Here is a 22,559-nt window from a genome sequence, read left to right on the forward strand (position 1 = left end):
TTTATGCAACTTAAATGTAAACAGTTTCAAGGGTATTATACTCACATCAGTGTAAGCCGGCATGCTTTTCCCATCAAATCTTTTGACGACGTCCCATATCTCAAGATACTTCAACACCATAATACCACAATCATGCCTGGAAGTGGTTACCAAAACATTTAATGACAACTTCCTAATTACGTAACAAACGGGTATGAATAGGCTACTCAATTAAAGTTGTGCTTACAAATTTGGTTGTTCGAGAACGTCTTCAATGTGGACTTATAATTAGCTTCAATATGTTGGCTTCAATTGTTTTTTGTCATTTAAGAAGAGTCAAAAAAGGTGTTCCACATTTTCTACCTATAATAGATATAAATCAAACCTAAATATTGTCAACACAATAAACACTACAAGAAATTTGCTAATTTGCGAGGGAAATTAGCTAGGGAAAATTTTGCTCGCTAATTAGCGAAGGATTAGCAACAAACTAAAATTGTAGCTAAGTTATAGCTAATTAGCGAGGGACTAGACACAATATAATATGGTAGCTAAGTTGTAGCTAATTAGTTAGGGATTAAACACAACACAAATATGGTAGCTAAGTTGTAGCTAATTAGTTAGAGATTAGACACAACACAAATATGGTAACTAAGTTGTAGCTAATTAGTTAGGGATTAGACACAACATAATATAGTAGCTAAATTGTAGCTAATTAGTTAGGGATTAAATACAACATAAATATGACAACTAAGTTGTAGCTAATTAGTTAGGGATTATACACAACATGATATGGTAACTAAGTTGTAACTAATTAGTTAAGGATTATACATAACATGATATGGTAACTAAGTTGTAACTAATTACTTATGATTAATGATATTGTTGCTAATCCAAAACTAATAAATAGAATTTCTAATTAAAAATAATAATGAATATAAGTATCGATGTTTAATGATATTGTTTATTATTCAAATAATTATCGATGTTTTTTTCATAAATATTTTCATAATTTAGAAATCAAATAATAACAAAAATTAAAAATTTAACATTAGATTGTTGACCATAGCGGAAAAAAAATCCAGCAATAACATAAAAGAATTCAAGCATAATATAAAAAAAATATAATTTTGAATTTAATTATAAAGTATTAGTTTTAATGACGTTTTCGTCGATTTGAAATTAAAAAGACTACATTACTCTGTTTCTAAAAGTCAAACTTAATTAAAAACTTAAGAAACAAAATAATTAATCTGATATTGAAATAGGACTATTTAGATTATTAATAACACTCCCAGAGCAGAACAACCATTTAAAAACGCTCATTCTGTGAGATCCAGGAAATTCATAAAAATTAATAAGTAATAGAGTATAAGAAATGAGGGGTTGAGACTACCATAAGAGAGTTCTTTGATAAATCCTAGACAAGAAACAATGTTAACCTAAGTGGTTTAGAGTACTTGATCATGTTGAGTGGACTTGGGTTCAAGTCCTGAGTATGTCATTAGTAGATTTATTTAATTCTGTTTTATTATGCAATTATATCGTGAACGTGAAAGCATGAATTAGGTTCATACGAATGTGTGAATTAACAGGAATTGTGTGATAGTTTGTTGGTGTGCATGTGTTTGATGGGTAGGAAGGATATGGGTAGGGAGGGAATTAGAGTGGAGGCAAGGAGGGGAGCTTTGGGAAACAAGGAAGAATTCATTTGGAATTGTTGAAGCTAAAACACCAGGTAAGGGGAGCTGTTCATGCTTGTTTAATGATTGTTTATTTGTCTGGAATGATTCTAAGTCATGATAGTTGAGTTTTCCCTTCATTTCGCGTGTCCCAGAAACCGCCTGGCGGCTGAGAATGCTCCGCCAGGCGACACCTCCAGCGTTGATGATTTTCTGGGTTTTGTGATGAACCGCCTGGCAGTCATGGGGGACCCGCCAGGCGGCGCGCACTGGAACCGCCTCTTTTGACCTATTTTGATGTCTTGTGATATGGTTGCACTGCTGTATTTATATAATACTGATGCTGCTTCATTGACATGATTGAATGTTGACTTAACGGGTGTGTGGAAATCCGCTCAGTGTGTATTGGTTGTATGAATACTATGGTGTATGTTGATTTCTATTTGGAATGTAGAGGAAGTAGCAATGTGTTATTGATAGTCTCAATTAGAGTGCATAAAATGATCTGTGTGTGCTACTTAAACGAATGCATGTGGTTAAGTCTGCGATGAGAAATTGAATTAGAAATTTAGTGGTAATAGGGTTTTCTGCAGATGTGGGAAATCTGGGATTTCCAGGGTTCTGATGTGCCGCCCGGCGGTAACCTATGTGCCGCCAGGCGGTATTAAGTGGCCAGTGGTGATTGGCGTGCTCAGTGAGTTAGGGTGTGCAGTAGAGAACCACAGATTTTAGTGTGGGTGTTGGGGGATGATTTTGAATATAAAATGGGGGTACTTGTGTGGTGTAAGAGTCACCTAGTGGGATGGGATAATGCATGAACTAAATTATGCGGACTTGAGATAATCGAATAAATATATTGGCAAGACTGTTTTGGTACCATAGTATGCGTGTTCAGAATGCTAGTATGCAATTGTATTTTTATGAAATGTATGTTATATTGATAATGGTTAAAGTGTCATATTAAGTTGAAATAGAGCATGTGAATGATTTGGGTGGTGAGTATTGCTATAAACTATCTGTTGGGAATGTATACTATGAGAGTAGTATCCTTTTAAAGAAAAGAAGTAATGTTGATAGTGGTATTCGGGTCATAGTACCGCATGTGCAAGTTGGGGACTGATTTGTGTACGTTTAACTTCCAATGATCATGATTGAGTGCTTTCTTGGATTGAATGCTTGTGAGTTGAATGAGTTGATGATTTGTGGTGTTGTAAACATTGATAGTTAGTGATCTGGATGTGAGATTTAATAGTTGAATGTGCATGAAAATCTGTGCAAGTGTATAAACCAGTAGGGGAGTGTCCTTACTGGTGTGGCGCCCGGCGGTGGGGGAAGCCCCGCCAGGCGGTAAGTCACGCAACAGAGATGATGGTGAGGACAGGCGCCCGGCGGTAGAAAGACACCGCCAGGCGGCCTGGAACGGGTTTCGCCTAGCGGTCTCGAGAGAGGCGCCAGGCGGGAGTGCAGTGGCAGGGGTCCTTTGCAGATGGATTTGCATGGACGTTTTCTTTCCTTTTCTCAGAAGCTTGGTCAGGGATATGCTGGATTAGTTACGAGCGGGGAGGTTCGTAACAGAGATTGAGATGCGTGATTGATGCGGGCGGGGAGGTCCGTATCTGTTTGTACTCTTGTGTGGGGATACGAGCGCGGAGGTTCGTATGTTCCGTGCTCACACTTGAGGCTACTATGAGCGGGGAGGTTCATAGTAGGTGTTCACGCATGTTGGACTACGAGCGGGCAGGTTCGTAGAGTTGGACTACGGGCGGGGAGGTCCGTAGAGTTGGACCACGAGCGGGTAGGTTCGTGGGAGCATGATAATCCCTAAGGACCAAGGTTGTGCATGGATCTTTCTCATATAGGTTATGAGATTGGGGTATAATGTTATAGAAAGGTCAATAATCTAAAATTGATTAAGTTGGACTGGGTGAGGGTCAATTCTTATTATTTTATTGTTTGTATTATTTTTCTTTTCAGCTCACCCTTGCTTGTTTGTGTGTTTGTGTTTGGCGATGATCACGTGACTTGTTACGTGGGAGCAGACGTGAATTCAGGTGATCATGCTGATGCTTAGCAACAGAGCGGGGCTACCGATGGGGGAATTTTCTTTATGTTATGCTTTCCTACCTTTTGTAATAGACATTATGATGTTTTATCCATTATGAACTTGTAATAAAGATGAGACAGTACGAATGGATTATAGCGGGACAAGTTTGAAATTTCCTGCGCTTGGGAATTTATTGTAATGTATGATTTTCTTAAAGTATATTTAGTGAAAAAATGAGTTTTATCTAGTAATATCCATATGGGGTGTTACATTTGGTATCAGAGCATATGATTTCAAAATGATTTTGGGCCTTGGGGAAGTGAGCTTATTGCGATTGTGAGATTAGTGTAAATTGACTGAATTGTAAGAGTTGTTGAGATATGTGTTATTGCATGGTGTGTATTGCTAATGCATTTTCAGAGATAACTTATAATGGTGTATGATACCTATGTACCAGAAACTAGGAAATGGCTGGTGGAAGAGGTAGAAGAATTGGTGCCAATAACTCAGCTGATGAAATTGCCCATGCTATTCACCGATTGGTTGACGCTATGCAGCCGCAACAGGTGGTGCTACCACAGCCTACACCACGACCTGTCAGCATGGATGATTTCATGAGGCACAAACCAGCCAAATTCAATGGTAAGGCCACTCCTGATGACGCAGATGCGTGGATCAGGGAGTGCGAGAAGATATTCCGTGTACTAGGCTGCTCAGATGAACAGAAGCTGGCCTATGCCACCTTTCTCTTGGTGAGTGATGCAGAATACTGGTGGGTTGGCATGCAGCAACAGATGGGAACTAGGGAGGAGGAAGTGAGCTGGGAGAATTTCAAAAAGAGATTCCTGGAAAAGTATTTTCCAGATAGTGCTAAACATGAGAGGGAGGCTGAGTTCTTGACCTTACAGCAGGGCAATATGACTGTACAGGCTTACGTTAACCAATTTGAATATCTGGCGCGGTTTTACACACAAAATATCACAGAGGAATGGCGTTGTCGAAAATTTGAGAGGGGTCTACGACATGAACTGCTCAGGGTTCTGGTGCCACTCAGGATCCGAGAGTTTCCTCTCTTAGTGGAACAAGCGAAAAGTGTGGAACAATTAGAGATGGGGCCTAGTCGAGTAGCCAGACCGTAGAGAAATGTTGTAGAGGCTAGACAACAGAAGAAGCCTTATAATCGACCTCAGACGTCGTCACAAGGGTTGAAGTGTTTCCAGTGTGGGGGAGCACATTTAAAAAGAGACTGCCCCAGACTTGCTCGTAATGCAGGGAGTAGTGGGGGATGGCGGAAATGTTTTGTGTGTGATCAACCTGGCCACTTTGCAGACAGGTGTCCTAATAAGAAGACGGTCGCAGAGCCACGACCACAATTGCCTTCTACAGAGAGGCCAAGAGCAGCAGGGAGAGTGTTTGCGCTGACTAGCGCCGAGGCAAATCGATCAGGTAATCTTATACAAGATACATGTGTAATGATGGGTCAGAATGTATGGGTGCTTTTTGATTCGGGAGCTTCACATTCTTTTATTTCCAATGCATGTGTGGGGAGGTTGGGATTAGAGGTTCATGACTTGGGGTGCGAGCTAGTAGTCTCGACACCGACGTCTGGGCAAGTTATAACGAGTGCTAGTTGTGATGGATGCTCGATCGAAGTGGCGGGCCGTAGGTTCAAGGTGAACCTAATCTGCTTGCCGTTGGAGGATTTATATGTGATATTGGGGATGGACTGGCTGTCCAATCACCATGTGGTAATGGATTGTGGACGGCGCAGATTGATATTTCCAGAAACTAAAGGGGTAAAATTGATTTCATCTCAAGAAGCTATGAAAGAATTGAGAGAGGGAGCTACCTGTTTCATGATGATAGCTCAATCAGAGAAAAAGAGTAGTGAAGAGCAGATCCGTAACATCTTTGTGGTGGCTGATTTTGCGGATGTGTTTCCCGACGAAGTTCCTGGATTACCCCCAAGCAGGGATGTGGATTTCACTATCGACCTCATCCCTGGGGCAGGTTCGGTGTCTGTCGCTCCTTATAGAATGGCACCAGCTGAATTAACAAAACTCAAAAAGCAGATAGAAGATCTGTTAGGGAAGAAATTCATCAGGCCAAGTGCATCACCATGGGGAGCCCCAGTACTACTGGTTAAGAAGAAAGACGGGAGTTCCAGACTATGCGTCGACTATCGTCAGTTAAACAAACTCACAATTAAGAACAAGTACCCGTTACCGCGGATAGATGATCTATTGGATCAGCTACGAGGGGCTGGGGTGTTCTCAAAGATTGACTTGAGATCTGGGTATCATCAGATTTTGGTCAAGCTTGAGGACGTACAAAAGACGGCATTCCGGTCTCGTTATGGACATTATGAATATGTCGTGATGCCGTTTGGGGTGACAAATGCTCCAGCGGTATTCATGGATTATATGAATCGGATATTCCGACAGTGTCTGGATAAGTTTGTTGTCGTGTTTATCGATGACATCCTCATTTACTCCAGAGATCGGGATGAACACGCTGAGCATCTAAGGGTGGTGTTGGAAATACTTAGGGCGCATCAATTATATGGGAAGTTATCAAAATGTGAGTTCTGGCTAAGCGAGGTCCAATTCCTTGGACATGTAATCTCAGCTCATGGTATCGCAGTCGACCCTGCAAAGATAGAAGCTGTGTTGAAATGGGGACGACCGCAGACGGTGACAGAGGTGAGGAGTTTTCTGGGATTGGCCGGGTACTACCGGCGATTTATAGAAGGGTTCTCCAAAATGGTAAGTCCTTTAACGCAACTCACGCGAAAGGACAAACCTTTCTCATGGACGGACCAATGTGAGGCATGTTTTGAAGAGATGAAGAAGAGACTGACCACGGCTCCAGTATTGGTTATTCCCGATACAACTCAAGCATTTGAAGTATACTGCGATGCGTCATACCAGGGGTTGGGATGTGTGTTAATGCAAGAGAAAAGGGCGGTAGCGTATGCTTCTCGACAATTGAAAATCCACGAGAAGAATTATCCCACCCATGATCTGGAACTGGCTGCGGTAGTTTTTGCTCTTAAGACCTGGAGACATTACTTATATGGCTCCGAATTCCGGGTTTTTAGCGATCATAAGAGCTTAAGGTATTTATTTGATCAGAAAGAACTTAATATGAGGCAAAGGAGATGGATGAAGTACCTTAAAGATTACGATTTTGAACTCCTCTACCATCCAGGCAAGGCTAACGTGGTGGCCGATGCCTTGAGCAGGAAACGGGTGCATATGTCTTCACTGATGATGAAAGAATTGGAACTGATAGAGAAATTGCGCGATATGAATTTGGGTTTACAATTGGATTCCGATCATATCCGGTGCAGTATGTTAACAGTTACAAACACCTTCCTTGAGGAGATCCGAGAGGGGCAGGTGCATGATGCTGAATTACAACGGATTGTTGGATGGTTGGGTACAGAGAAAGGAAAGGAATTCAAGATGGGGGCCGATGGCATCTTAAGATTTCGAGATCGGGTTTGTGTGCCAGGGAATTGGAGGATGAGAAAGAGAGTTCTGGATGAGGGGCATAAGAGCCGCCTCAGTATCCATCCGGGTATGACGAAAATGTATAAGGATCTTAAGGAGTCATTCTGGTGGCCTGGGATGAAAACCGATGTGGCGGATTTTGTGGCAGCCTGTTTAGTGTGTCAGAAGGCTAAAATTGAGCACCAAAGGCCAGGAGGTACCCTAGAACCACTGGAGATACCCCAGTGGAAGTGGGATGGTATCTCTATGGATTTTGTGACTCACCTGCCTCGATCTGTAAAAGGGCATGATGCCATTTGGGTAATAGTTGATAGACTTACCAAATGTGCGCACTTTTTACCAATCAATCTGAGGATGTCAATGGATAAACTCGCAGAGTTATACATCCGGGAGATTGTAAGATTACATGGGGTTCCAGCAAGTATAGTGTCAGATCGTGACCCGAGATTCACCTCGCAGTTCTGGCAATGTTTACAGGCAGCGCTGGGAACTCAATTGAGAATGAGTTCTGCATATCATCCCCAAACGGATGGTCAATCAGAAAGAACGATTCAGTCACTAGAAGATCTGCTTCGGGCATGTGTATTGGATCATTTGGGTAGTTGGAATGAAGTACTTCCCTTGGTGGAATTTACTTACAATAACAGTTACCACTCAAGCATTGGAATGGCGCCCTACGAGGCATTATATGGGAGGAGATGTAGAACCCCACTATGTTGGTATAAGGATGGAGAGTCAGTGACCATTGGGCCAGAGTTGTTGCAACGGACGACAGAAAAGGTCAAATTGATTCAGGACAGGATGCGTGCGACTCAGAGTAGACAGAAGTCGTATGCAGATAAAAGGAGGAGGCCGCTAGAATTCCGAGCGGGGGATCATGTGTTCCTACGAGTCACCCCGACTACAGGCATTGGGAGAGCAATCAAATCCAGAAAGTTAACGCCGAAGTTCATAGGGCCATATCAGATTAATAGGAGGATTGGACTGGTAGCCTATGAAATTGCGTTGCCACCACATCTAGCCAACTTACACAATGTGTTTCACGTGTCTCAGTTGCGTAAATACATTGCGGATCCCAGCCATGTGTTAGAGACCGATGATGTCCAGTTCAGGGATGATCTGACCCTGGACGTGAGACCGGTAAGCATAGTGGACTCTCAGGTCAAGAAGCTGAGAGGGAAGGAGATCCGGACAGTAAAGGCTCTTTGGGATGAGGCAACACAAGAAGCAACGTGGGAAATGGAGGACCTCATGAAGGAATCATATCCACAATTATTTCCTGGTAAGTGAAATTTTCGAGGACGAAAATTCTTTTGAGTTGGGAGTAATGTGAGATCCAGGAAATTCATAAAAATTAATAAGTAATAGAGTATAAGAAATGAGGGGTTGAGACTACCATAAGAGAGTTCTTTGATAAATCCTAGACAAGAAACAATGTTAACCTAAGTGGTTTAGAGTACTTGATCATGTTAAGTGGACTTGGGTTCAAGTCCTGAGTATGTCATTAGTAGATTTATTTAATTCTGTTTTATTATGCAATTATATCGTGAACGTGAAAGCATGAATTAGGTTCATACGAATGTGTGAATTAACAGGAATTGTGTGATAGTTTGTTGGTGTGCATGTGTTTGATGGGTAGGAAGGATATGGGTTCGAATCTCGGCTAGAGCGAATATATTATCCTTATGTTTTACTATTTTTACCAAGTGGTTAAATGATCTCGAAACTGTAGAAATTCTTTGGGAATCAAAAAGGTAGCAGTTTAGGTAAGGGGAGCTGTTCATGCTTGTTTAATGATCGTTTATTTGTCTGGAATGATTCTAAGTCATGATAGTTGAGTTTTCCCTTCATTTCGCGTGTCTGTTCGTAAAATCTGGGCATCTGTCCAGAAACCGCCTGGCGGCTGAGAATGCTCCGCCAGGCGACACCTCCAGCGTTGATGATTTTCTGGGTTTTGTGATGAACCGCCTGGCAGTCATGGGGGACCCGCCAGGCGGCGCGCACTAGAACCGCCTATTTTGACCTATTTTGATGTCTTGTGATATGGTTGCACTGCTGTATTTATATAATACTGATGCTGCTTCATTGACATGATTGAATGTTGACTTAACGGGTGTGTGGAAATCCGCTCAGTGTGTATTGGTTGTATGAATACTATGGTGTATGTTGATTTCTATTTGGAATGTAGAGGAAGTAGCAATGTGTTATTGATAGTCTCAATTAGAGTGCATAAAATGATCTGTGTGTGCTACTTAAACGAATGCATGTGGTTAAGTCTGCGATGAGAAATTGAATTAGAAATTTAGTGGTAATAGGGTTTTCTGCAGATGCGGGAAATCTGGGATTTCCAGGGTTCTGATGTGCCGCCCGGCGGTAACCTATGTGCCGCCAGGCGGTATTAAGTGGCCAGTGGTGATTGGCGTGCTCAGTGGGTTAGGGTGTGCAGTAGAGAACCACAGATTTTAGTGTGGGTGTTGGGGGATGATTTTGAATATAAAATGGGGGTACTTGTGTGGTGTAAGAGTCACCTAGTGGGATGGGATAATGCATGAACTAAATTATGCGGACTTGAGATAATCGAATAAATATATTGGCAAGACTGTTTTGTTACCATAGTATGCGTGTTCAGAATGCTAGTATGCAATTGTATTTTTATGAAATGTATGTTATATTGATAATGGTTAAAGTGTCATATTAAGTTGAAATAGAGCATGTGAATGATTTGGGTGGTGAGTATTGCTATAAACTATCTGTTGGGAATGTATACTATGAGAGTAGTATCCTTTTAAAGAAAAGAAGTAATGTTGATAGTGGTATTCGGGTCATAGTACCGCATGTGCAAGTTGGGGACTGATTTGTGTACGTTTAACTTCCAATGATCATGATTGAGTGCTTTCTTGGATTGAATGCTTGTGAGTTGAATGAGTTGATGATTTGTGGTGTTGTAAACATTGATAGTTAGTGATCTGGATGTGAGATTTAATAGTTGAATGTGCATGAAAATCTGTGCAAGTGTATAAACCAGTAGGGGAGTGTCCTTACTGGTGTGGCGCCCGGCGGTGGGGGAAGCCCCGCCAGGCGGTAAGTCACGCAACAGAGATGATGGTGAGGACAGGCGCCCAGCGGTAGAAAGACACCGCCAGGCGGCCTGGAACGGGTTTCGCCTAGCGGTCTCGAGAGAGGCGCCAGGCGGGAGTGCAGTGGCAGGGGTCCTTTGCAGATGGATTTGCATGGACGTTTTCTTTCCTTTTCTCAGAAGCTTGGTCAGGGATATGCTGGATTAGTTACGAGCGGGGAGGTTCGTAACAGAGATTGAGATGCGTGATTGATGCGGGCGGGGAGGTCCGTATCTGTTTGTACTCTTGTGTGGGGATACGAGCGCGGAGGTTCGTATGTTCCGTGCTCACACTTGAGGCTACTATGAGCGGGGAGGTTCATAGTAGGTGTTCACGCATGTTGGACTACGAGCGGGCAGGTTCGTAGAGTTGGACTACGGGCGGGGAGGTCCGTAGAGTTGGACCACGAGCGGGTAGGTTCGTGGGAGCATGATAATCCCTAAGGACCAAGGTTGTGCATGGATCTTTCTCATATAGGTTATGAGATTGGGGTATAATGTTATAGAAAGGTCAATAATCTAAAATTGATTAAGTTGGACTGGGTGAGGGTCAATTCTTATTATTTTATTGTTTGTATTATTTTTCTTTTCAGCTCACCCTTGCTTGTTTGTGTGTTTGTGTTTGGCGATGATCACGTGACTTGTTACGTGGGAGCAGACGTGAATTCAGGTGATCATGCTGATGCTTAGCAACAGAGCGGGGCTACCGATGGGGGAATTTTCTTTATGTTATGCTTTCCTACCTTTTGTAATAGACATTATGATATTTTATCCATTATGAACTTGAAATAAAGATGAGACAGTACGAATAGATTATAGCGGGACAAGTTTGAAATTTCCTGCGCTTGGGAATTTATTGTAATGTATGATTTTCTTAAAGTATATTTAGTGAAAAAATCAGTTTTATCTAGTAATATCCATATGGGGTGTTACACATTCTCTTCTAAATCCCAAATCCTAATCTTCTTCTTTCTTTTTTTTTCTATTTTTTTTTCTCTTAGCACTATTTATTTTTTCCGAGACCTCTCGTCAACAACGTAACGGTTCTCGGTGGCCGTTGTCGATGCCATCGCTAATCTCTTCCATCCTCCGCCGTCAGATTTACCTCTACTCCTCTCCGTTCGAATTCACACTATCCTTTCCTTTTTTTTCTCTTTCTCTTTCTCCACCGCAACACACTCAACTCTAGGTATTTCTTTTTCATTTTCATTTCAAATGTTATTTTCATTTCAAATGTTAGTTTTATTGTTGATTTGCGACGTGTGAAATGAATCTGATTAAATTAAAGGCTTTAACTGCTATTGTCGTTGTAAGAACAGTGTCCTTGCTATTGTTTAAGTTTGGAAGAAAACCAAAAGGAATTGTGATTTTTTGAAAGTGATTAGGCCATAGGAATTAGTGATAGTCTATTGGATATTGTCATGTTGCAGTTTTTATGAGTGTGTAATTGGAGGATTTTTCGCTTTGAATTGTAGTGTTTTGAAATACAAGAATTATTGTGAGCGTTCCCCTTTCATTGAGGGTTTTATTTGCATAGGTTATGTTATGGTTATGACAAGTATTTTTTTTCCCTCTTTTTTTTTTTTTTTTAAATCTGCTCTCAAAATCTTGAAAAATAATCAGTTCATTGGACCAATTCCTTCAACTCTCTCTCATGTTCCTAACTTAAAGATTCTGTAAGTTACTTTTTCATTTTCTATTTTTCGTATAGAGGATGAATTTAATGTCTATGGAGATTTTGAAACTTTGTTCTGTTCTAGAGACCTGGTACTGAATAATCTCAATGGGGAAATACCAAGACTTATATACTAGAATAGAGTTTTGCAATATGTGTGAGTATATATATTTGTATTATGATAATTATTTATATTATGAAGGGGAATATGTAGTTGTTGAATTCAACCATCTGGACAAATTTATATTATATCTAGCTTTTTTTAATGTATTTTCTGTGTACTTTTATGGTTTCTTAATGTTCAATCGGAAGAATGAATACATTTAAATGCCAGGCAAGGAGAAAGAAAAGACCGAAGCTCTTGGGGAGGTGTTGAATGGCGATCACCTTGTTAGTACTCCTTATTTAATTTCCGATTAGAGAAAGACGCCAAGCTTGTATGTATTGGTGAATGCTTGTGAGAAGCTTAGAATATCATGGAAATTACCAATGGTGTATCCTCAAAGTGGAGAATCTATTGCTCAACTTCTTTAATGTATCATGTGAGATGGTTCAACATTATCAGGTGATAAAAACTGTTTTTGTTTACCATCAAGCTAAAATCGTTTGTCTTGATGTGTATGAACTTTTAGGAACTAATTTTCTGATATGCAATGTAATGATTTGTCTTCTGTTATCTGTTAATTTTTCTCCAAACATCTGATCATTAAAAAATCTATATTGCCACCATATTTGATTCAAGAATTATAGTTATAAGCCCTGGCTATATAGATTAGACTCTGCATATGATACTGTATTTATGTGATATGGTAGAAAAGGGAGAGAAATAGTGCAATTGAAATTCGAAGGAAAAAGAAAGTGAGTGGTGAAGAAAAATGAAGTATGAGATAAATAATTAATTTTAAATGTCAACTTGCGAATCACTTTAGGAAAGCAAAATATTTGAACCTTGTAAAAGATAAAAGATAAATGAAATAAAAAACACAAAAGATAAAAGTATAAAGATCATTTATATAATTTAGAAATGAATTATTCTTTATTCAAATCCCACCAATAAGCGGAAATTTTATTTTGAGCTTATTCCCTACACAGGGAAATAAATAAAAACTCCCGAATTAAGCATCTTCTTCGGCCTTCCACTCCACAGGTTGGTTATATATATATATATATATATATATATATATATATATATATATATATATATATATATATATTCACTGTGTAAATCAAATTGGAATTGTAATATAACATTTGGACATACAAATACAGTAGCATCTAATATTCCAGTCAAGGAGTAAAGCTAAAAGAAGATATTATCAATTATGTGTGTGGAAAAGTTCAATCAAGGAAATTTGCTACCATTTTGCTAGGGATTAGCGAGAGATTTGTTATAAATATTTCGCTAGGGATTAGTGAGGCTTTTGCTGCAAACATTTTTGCTAGGGATTAGTTAGGGATTTGCTACAAATATTTTGCTAGGGATTAACTAGGAATTTGCTACAAATTTTTTGCTAAGGATTGGTAAGAAATTTGCTACAACCACTTTGCTAGGGATTAGCTAAGGATTTGCTACAAATATTTTGCTAGGGATTAGTGAGGGATTTGCTACAACCACTTTGCTAGGGATTAGCTAGGGATTTGCTACAACTAGTTTGCTAGGGATTAGTTAAGGGTTTGCTACAAACATTTTGCTAGGGATTAGCTAAGGATTAGCTAGGGATTAACTACGGAGTAGTTTCCTCGCTAATTAGCTACCTATAATTTAGCTACGATTCAATGTCATCGCTATTTCCTAGCTAATCCTTCGCTAAATTGTTTTGCGAGGGATTAGCGAGGGATTAGCTAGGGATTTTTCCCTCGCAAATTTGGAAATTTGTTGTAGTGAAACATGAGTAATGGAAATTTATAATGTCACACATGGACTTACCATATGACTATCAATTTGTTTTCGCCTTCGACATTTGTGTGCAAGTGAATCTAAGACAAAGAACTCTTTCGATTGACAATTAAAAGCATAACACCACCAATGTTCAGCATAAATCACTGGGGCAAACAACTGAATAGAAGTAATATTAACAAACACATTTCATTTTGTAACAAAATATAACAGCATTTAACAAGTAAGGATACTCACAAAATCTGTTGTTAATATATCCTGCACTGAAACCAAATCACGTGTCAAGTAATGCCTGTAGTCATCTAGACACCACACACGTCTATTCACCTTTCTTTTGTTACAATCAAGGATAACTGCATTTTGAACCACAACACATGTCAATACTTATACATTAATTTAAGCATAAATATTAAAAGCAAAAAAAAACTTACTGTATAGAAAGGACTGAATATAACCCTACTAATCTTCCCAGTTAGCCTTTTCTGTTTATACATGAAGTCCTAGGCTGCAAACATTATAGACTGAACACAAAAACAATAATTATATCATTACATGGTTTTAATAACAATATAAATAGTCATAAACTTAAGTTTCATAATTTACCATGTTATTAATCCAACCACGAGGACGAAAACATTAACAATCATCGCTCCTCAATATTTGACCATTCACATCAACATAAATAGATCTGAAAAGTCAAAAGCAGCAACATAAAGTATTAACTATTGGTGTGTGTTCACGTTTAATACATTATTAATCAAAATAGCATACCTGGTACAAACAGCAGCAGTCACATCCTTATACAATTTAGCCATATCTATAAATAGTGTACTAGTTTGACCTTCAGCGTTAGGCTTAATAGCTTTGTCGTCTCCATTATGGTCGGATTTTGAAGCATCATTTCTTTCTAAGATGTGATCAAGCTGGAGAGAGTCCTTCTGCTCATCTTCCTCACACTGTTGAGGTTGCTGACTCTCTTTCTGGTGTGAAGGACAACCCTCAACTTCATCACACTTCCTTTGCTCAAAAGGACAGCCCTCTTCTCCATAAACATCATTTCCTTTAGCTACACTGGAGTCGGGTTCAAGAGATCAAAAAATTCATCACGCATCTTCTTTATCTGTTCTTTCATGTCTAGAATTATCCGTTCATGTTTTTCAAATTTTTCTTCCAAATCCACTTGCTCTTTCGCATGAGAAACACCTTGAATGCCATCATTTTTAAAAATGTATTGGTCCTCAACATGAACGACATTTTGCACTATTGGGTTGTTCTTCTCCTCTACACTTAGGGCCCAACCAAACACAATCTACAAATAAAAAAATTGTTTTTAAACACATTTCATAATAAAACCAAATTTAACCAAACATATACAAAGAAGACAACTCAAATAAAACCTTATTCTTTTCAAAAGCAGACTCAATATTAGGTGTCCTAATCTTCACCGAGGGCCACCACAGAAATCTTGGGAATTGAACCTCACCCTCTACATCTTCTAAGCCAAGACGACGAGCAGTCCAAACCTATAACAATGTTAAACAAATCAAAAAATTATAATAATGCATAAGGAAAATAAAGCTTATGAAAACAAAAATTACCTAAACAACTACAACAGATCCGGCTAAGTTAAGGCTACGAGTATTTATCTTTTCTCGTACAACCTTACATCCATGATTGAGTGTAGAGATCAAAAAACTATGAACTGACTCTGCCCAGTTATAGTCGCTTAAGTTGTCAAGGTTGTCTAAGACTTTGAAAGGCATATTGCTCACTGTCCTAGAGGTCCTAGGAAAATAAAATACAGTAAAACAAAGTAACAAGTATAACCTCCAAGCATTGTCTACATCATCATCACTAACCACTAAGTTCTTAATCTTGTTAATTATGTCTCGCAAGGTGATTGGTTTCTTCTCAAACAGTGAACCTACTACCCCACTTACATCAACATCAAATTCAACACATTTACCAACCATACTAAGACCTAGGCATATACAAACATCATAAATCGATAACCCCACCAAATGCTGACCTAAACGAATGTATTCCCCTTGTGGAACCCATCTACGCAAAACTTCCCTTAACAAAGGACAATTTATTTCCAATGCATTGTCCACCTCTAAACACCATCTAAATGGTGTTGCCTAAATCCGCTTACGGTGGGTGTCTTTTAGTACATTATTTACTTCAACAATGTACTTGCTTTCGCACCTATGCACAATTCGCACCTATAGCACCATGAAAAAAATATTACTTATTATAAATAATAATAAAAAAATCACTTAAAGATTCCAAATATACCTGATCAGCATTTTTCACCACCTTCGTCTTCTTCCCTTTATTGCCTGCTTCCAGACTACATTTGCGTTGACGTTTACTATACATCTTACTTTAAAATTCCTAAATAACATACTAAGTTCATTGAAATTCATCAAACACATATCTACAAAAGAGAAAATATAACTAAAAATTGATGACATGCACCAAAGTAAATCACCTCATAAACAAGTATTGACTGGTATAACAAGAAAGATAAAAAAATTGATTCATAACGTGATTGCAAAAAATCCAGCACAGGTCATCACTTGGTTGCACAAAAGTCATCACCAACAAATCAGACATCTTCAACCCACTTATTACAAATCAACACATATTAACCAAAGTCATTCACCCCAAAACAGGTATTGACTGCTATAGTATGAGTTCAAAAAATTGAGTCAAAGCACATTGTTGCAAACAATGCTGCACAAGTCATCACTTATTTGCACACAAGTCATCCACAAAAAATGAGATAGATTTAATCAACCTATTCAGAAAACTAGTACTTGGTTGAACAATGAACAATCAACCTACAACAAAATATATTGATATTGTAATATTAACACACACAAAAAAAAAAACTGATTGCATTAAATTTTAAAAAAAAAATTAAACTAAGACACAAAAAAGAAAAAGGCTAAATCTATATTTTCCAACAAAAATGTGAATCAATAGATAATTTAACTTAGACAATGGCACGACAGATACTTACTCCTGCAGTAACATGATTGTTGGGATTTATAAGTTTGGTAGAGTAGAGTCAGCCCTTGAGATTTTCAATCAAATGGAGAAGATTGGAGTGCTCCCTACTCGATCTGCTGTTAATATGCTTATTGGGGAGCTATGTTTGACAAGTGCAAAAGAAGGATCTGTTGAGAAGGTGAGAGTGAGGAACACTCGGAGACCATATATTATATTAGTTCCTAACATGGGAGGAAACAGTGATGCAATGCAACCTGCAGTTCAAGTGTTTTGGGCAGTTTCTAAGGCTGGATTGTTACCTAGTTCTTTTTTGGGCAGTTTCAATTTGCATTGTATCTTAGGGTTTGTTTTAGTGCATCAAAAATATTGTGCATCAAGATAATTCTTAAGATATATTATGTCTTCATCACAACAATTTTTTTTATCATCCCCTAAATCAGTAGAACGAACGAAATCTTTGATTCTTGCATCTTTAAGACTCTAAAGGTCTAAATTCCTCCTTTTTAAACCAACCCTCATCAACCCATCATCAGAAGTTGCAAAAGTCAATGATCCTAACCAAGCCCAAACACACAAAACAACCAGCAGACACTTCAAACCCATTCTTACAACTCATCTGGTTCAACATGTTCAATAAACTTCAGCAAACGCAATATAAAAGCAACATATTAATCACAACAATCAGATAATCTTTTCCCTTTTCAGTTCTGCTAACAATTTCAATAGTTTGACTAAAGTAAATAGCAAAATGTTAAAAACCCTCGAGTTCATTTAAATGCCAGCCATATACGAAACAAAGACAATTCTAAACAAAAGCAGAAAAAGAAAATTATGATAATATCCTTTGAATTACCATCAGAAACAAACCACAACAATTTCAAGGTTCATAGATTGGTGAATGCAGGTATAATATGATAGAACAAGGGCAAATATGCCACCAATTTTTTCTCCCTTTGGCTAAATCAAGATCCAACAGAAGAAATGGGTGGTGAGATAGTCTTTGGTGGTATTGACTACAGGCATTTTAGAGGTGAACACACATATGTTCCCCTTTCTCAAAAAGGTTATTGGCAGGTACAACATATTTGTAATTTCATCCATGGCTATTATCATCTAAGAATTATCTTGATGCACTAAAACAAACCCAAAGACAACAAATAGAAAAAAAAAATCGTCATACCTACAATCTCCTACAAACCCCGTCCTTCGTAGAACTGCAACCTTTGAAAACAATGGTTGAACAATGGAGGAGACGCTTCGTCACAACTCCCTTTCACAGCAAATGTTGTCCCTGTTACAGTAAACCCCCGTTGTCAATAAAACCCTAACGTCAACAAACCCCATCGTCAACAAACCCTAAGCCTTTCAAGGTTTAGCCGCCACAGAGATTTCGTCACACTGTGTTATCTTCTGCTATCTTCCTTCGCCAGACGAACCACTCCAAAAATCGTTGTCGTTGTCGGTGAAAAGAGAACCTACGACTGCGACCACAAAAGGGGGTGAGAAGAGAAACTACCAGTGAGCGCGGGGGAGAAACGAAAGAATGTTCAAATTATTTTTAATTTAAAAAAAATCCAACTGTGCATGCCACCTCATGGAGTCAAAATATGGAATCAGGATATCATTTTCCTAATTGTTTATCCTTCTGTAAAAGGTATACACTATGTTTTTCATATGTCATCAATCGTATTTTTACTTTATCCTTCGTTTCTAGGTATAAATACATTGTTACCAACTCCTAGTGATAAAGTAGATTTTGGATCTTCTTTTGCAGACAAGACAAATACAGGGACATTGGACAAGCCATTGTCAAATGAGATTCCTACTTCTGACTCTGACAAGGACAACAAGACAAGTACAGGGACATTGGACAAGCCATATTAGATTTCTACTTCTAACTCTGACAAGGACAGAGATTTGGGCACACCTTGATTTTTCAAACATAGGACTGGATTGACTGACCAAAATTGATTTTTCAAACTTTGAAGTAGATACGACTTATTCACTAAGATGCCAAGAGATGTAGAAATATTTTTGACCAACCAGCGTAGGCGTAATGCTTGAATGTGTGTCCTAATTTGAAATCTTTTTGTCATTTAGCCAGTGTTCGCTTTTGTGGATGGCACTGTTCAACGATATTTGAGAGAGCGGATTTAGCTGATACATCGCGTTCGATTTCAATGATTATCACGGATATGGGAGAGCGTATTTGGGGATGGATGTATTAATCCATCCCCTCAAAACTGCGAGGATACTTGGATAATGTTAGATAGATGACGAAACTGCCCTTGTGCTCACGTTTCCATACTCGTAGTGTTTTGAGAGGTGAGTTATGGTGTGTGTGTGTGTGTGTGTGATTCTTGAGTCCATCATGGAGGGAGAAGAAGATGAGGTGGTTGGGTGTGGTGGGCGAGGAAGAGGATGAAGTGGTGGGCGAGGAAGAGGATGAAGGGGTGGGTTGTGGTTGCACGAGGTGGTGGCGCGGTGGTGATGAAGGTATGCACCGGTTAGCTAACCGGTGCTGCAAGTGTGTGTTGTGTGGATGGCACCGGTGTTGCAAGTGTGTGTTGTTTGGATGGCACCGGTTACGTAATCGGTGCCTTATTATTGAAGGAGATGACATCGGTTACGACACCAGTGTTGTGTGTGTGTGTTTTTTACTTTTTTTTTAATTTTTTTTTAATTTTTTTTAACTTTTTTTTAACTTTATTTATATAATTTTTGTTTAAAATTTAATTGTATATTTTTTTTTACATTCATAAAAATTTAATTTTTTTATTTTAAAATTTCATACAAATTTAATATTTTTTTTAATTTGTATTAATTAATTATAATTATTTTTATAACATTAAATTACAAAATCATTATTTTTTTCCATCAAGGATATTTTGGTAACTTCCTAATTCTATCTATTTTTACAATTAATTTTATCTATCACATCAATCAAATCTCTCACTAATTTTCATAAAATTTATCTCCAAATCCACTCACTTTACTTTCTAAATTCACTCAAAAAACACAAAAATTCATCAACACAAATCTACACAAATTCATCTTCACACTCTCCCCATATCCATCATTCCAAAGGAACACACCCTTAGTGTTTCATCTGACATCCTTTTGACATAGTGGACCTGCAGGCGCTCTTTATGTGGGATTTGCAGCTTCCAGTAGGAAGGGACAGGTCACTGAAAACAATCCATTTGAAATATTGTAGTGAATTTATATCTTGATAAATATTTAATTGTGTATTTTTGTTTTCATGAAACTAGAGTTGACTTTTTTCAAGCCTGACTTTGATTACTGTGATGGATCTAATTTTTTCAAGTTTCATTGTTATATTGGTATCTAAGACGAAACATCTATTCACTTGCTTTCAATTCACGTTACTACTCTTTAGTTCAGTAATTTGATGTAATACTTGGAAGGAACTAATAATACAGCACGAATTCGTGCTTTTATGTTTAATTTGTGCCCAGGATGCAGAACACTGCTTATGTTAAATCACTGCCTACTTCTTTAATGGAGCAAATTATTTGCGCATTGTTGCATGAATATAACAAAGGTGCATAAAACTAAAGCAGTAGAAGGTCAGTAATGAGGAAGAAAGAGAACAACATTTGAAATACAAAACTGTTAGAATTTTTAGCTCAAATATTATAGTATGTTTATTTTAAACCCTAATAGCACACTCTAACAACTATTCACCCAAATAATACATTTTTTCCAAGTCACGATCTAGCTCTCTGCAAAACTCGAATTCTAACCTTCAATGAGATGTCATCAGGGATGTTAAAAATATCCGTACCCACGGGTATTCGTAGATAAAACCCGCAATGGATAGAAAACAGATATTAAAAATGGATATCCGCGGGTACGGGTATTTTTGATACCCGCATGTTAACGGGACGGTTACGGGGTATCATAGTATCCGTATCCGTGAATATCCTTATCCGCTAAATTTTAATTCACAAAAGTACCTTTATATATATATATATATATATATATATATATATATATATATATATATATATATATATATATATATATATATATATATATATATATATATATATATATATTAGTAAACAATATTTTGACTTAATTTTTTCTCAAGAATTAATCGGAGAGAGTGGACTTGTTGATCAAAGTACTAATTAAAGAATTTTCATTGTGTTGAACATCATTTATATTTATTTTTATGATTATTTGGATTTGTATCCACTTAAGTTTGTTTGAAATTTATTTAAAATTTATGACAGTGATGTATTTTATTTTATTTTATTTGAATTTATGATTAAATATTTATTTTTTAAATAATTTTGTAAATACCTGCAAGTATCCGTGGATACCGGCAAATATGAAAAAAAAAGACGGGTATCCGCATAACGGATACCCAACGGATATGGGTACGGGTATGGAGCGGATATTTATCTAGCGGGTAAATGCAGGGGAGCTACTACCCGTACCCTACCTGCCCCATTGACATCCCTAGGTGTCATCTCATTGGAAATCAGCCATTCTGAACTGGGTTTTCCAATTTTCTTTCCTGATTTTTAAAATATAAGGAAAAGGGAAAAAAATTAGAAAGAAATAACATGAAGTAATTGGTCTGACAGAAACTTCAAAACTCTGAATTTATAATGGCCGTAGTTCCCCTTCCAAATTATTTCTCTGATGGTGGGAACTTTCTCTATTTAGATAACATATTCTTTCAATTCTCTATTAGGTCTTTTAGGTTCAAAGTTATGGAAAGCAAAGGCTGAAAAATTGACAAGTTTGTGAGGTTTAAGTGTAGTTCTGTTGTATGTGGTTTTCATTTTATTTGTTTGCCTTATTAGATTGTCTTGGTAAATATATTTATTTAAGATGTGGAGATTCAGATGTTAATGACTTAGAGCCATGGGTATTTGATAGGAACTTGAGGCATTATGGGTGCTCAAGTGAGTATGAGATGTTTGTTGGATTGCTTAGGTGTCCTAATTGTGATTTCCATGTTGATCAATTATCCTGAACAGGTTTACAGGAGGTACAGGTAAAACTATCTGCAAATGCACGCAGTAGTAACATCATTTGAGTATGTTTCAGGCCTCAACAATGCGGCTCCCTATGCAAGTTTGGTTATAAAAGCCATGTCCAAATATTTTAGATGCTTGAAGAATGCAATTACTGACCAACTTCAGTTTGCCAATAAAGCTCATTTTCACATGGGAGCCTCAAAGAGGACTCCCCGAGCATGCTGTGACTGTTCTAAGAGCATGGTTGTGTGAGCACTTTTTGCATCTGTAAGTTCCTTATATGAATAACAAGTAGCCAACTTGCTTAAGAGGATAAAGTAATGTTGATGAGAAAATCAATAGTGGATTTTGCGTAAACATGCAAGACTAATGATTTTCTAATCAAAAATCAAATCTGAATGTGCAGGTGACATCATGATCTTTTTGCTGCATCTGTGAGTTCCTTATATGAATCACAAGTAGCCAACTTGCTTAAGAGGCTAAAGTAATGTTGATGAGAAAGTCAATAGTGGATTTTGGGTAAACATGCAAGACTAATGATTTTCTAATCAAAAATCAAATCTGAATGTGCTGGTGACATCATGATCTTTTTGCTCCCCAGCCAAAAGTAAGCATT

At 38.0% G+C, this 22,559-nt stretch overlaps 1 protein-coding gene and 1 long non-coding RNA gene across 2 annotated transcripts; both read left to right on the forward strand.

Moving 5' to 3' along the window:
- Positions 1-4,172: 4,172 nt before the first annotated feature.
- LOC114165248 (uncharacterized) lies at positions 4,173-4,844 on the forward strand. Its single transcript, XM_028049904.2, has one exon. It carries the CDS (start codon positions 4,173-4,175, stop codon positions 4,842-4,844), a length of 672 nt encoding a protein of 223 aa, XP_027905705.2.
- Positions 4,845-11,291: 6,447 nt separating this feature from the next.
- Positions 11,292-12,694, forward strand: LOC114167391 (uncharacterized). The gene is made up of 2 exons (XR_003600208.2): positions 11,292-11,524; positions 12,345-12,694. It is a non-coding gene; the product is annotated as an uncharacterized LOC114167391 (long non-coding RNA).
- The last annotated feature ends 9,865 nt before the right edge of the window (positions 12,695-22,559 follow it).

This window comes from Vigna unguiculata, chromosome 10 (genome assembly GCF_037176805.1).
Source record: "Vigna unguiculata cultivar grain cowpea cultivar isolate G323 ecotype 2 chromosome 10, ASM3717680v1, whole genome shotgun sequence".
NCBI lineage: Eukaryota > Viridiplantae > Streptophyta > Magnoliopsida > Fabales > Fabaceae > Vigna > Vigna unguiculata.

Coding starts and splice junctions, on each gene's coding strand:
- LOC114165248 (XM_028049904.2), top strand. CDS start 4,173: ATGGCTGGTGGAAGAGGTAGAAGAATTGGTGCCAATAACTCAGCTGAT.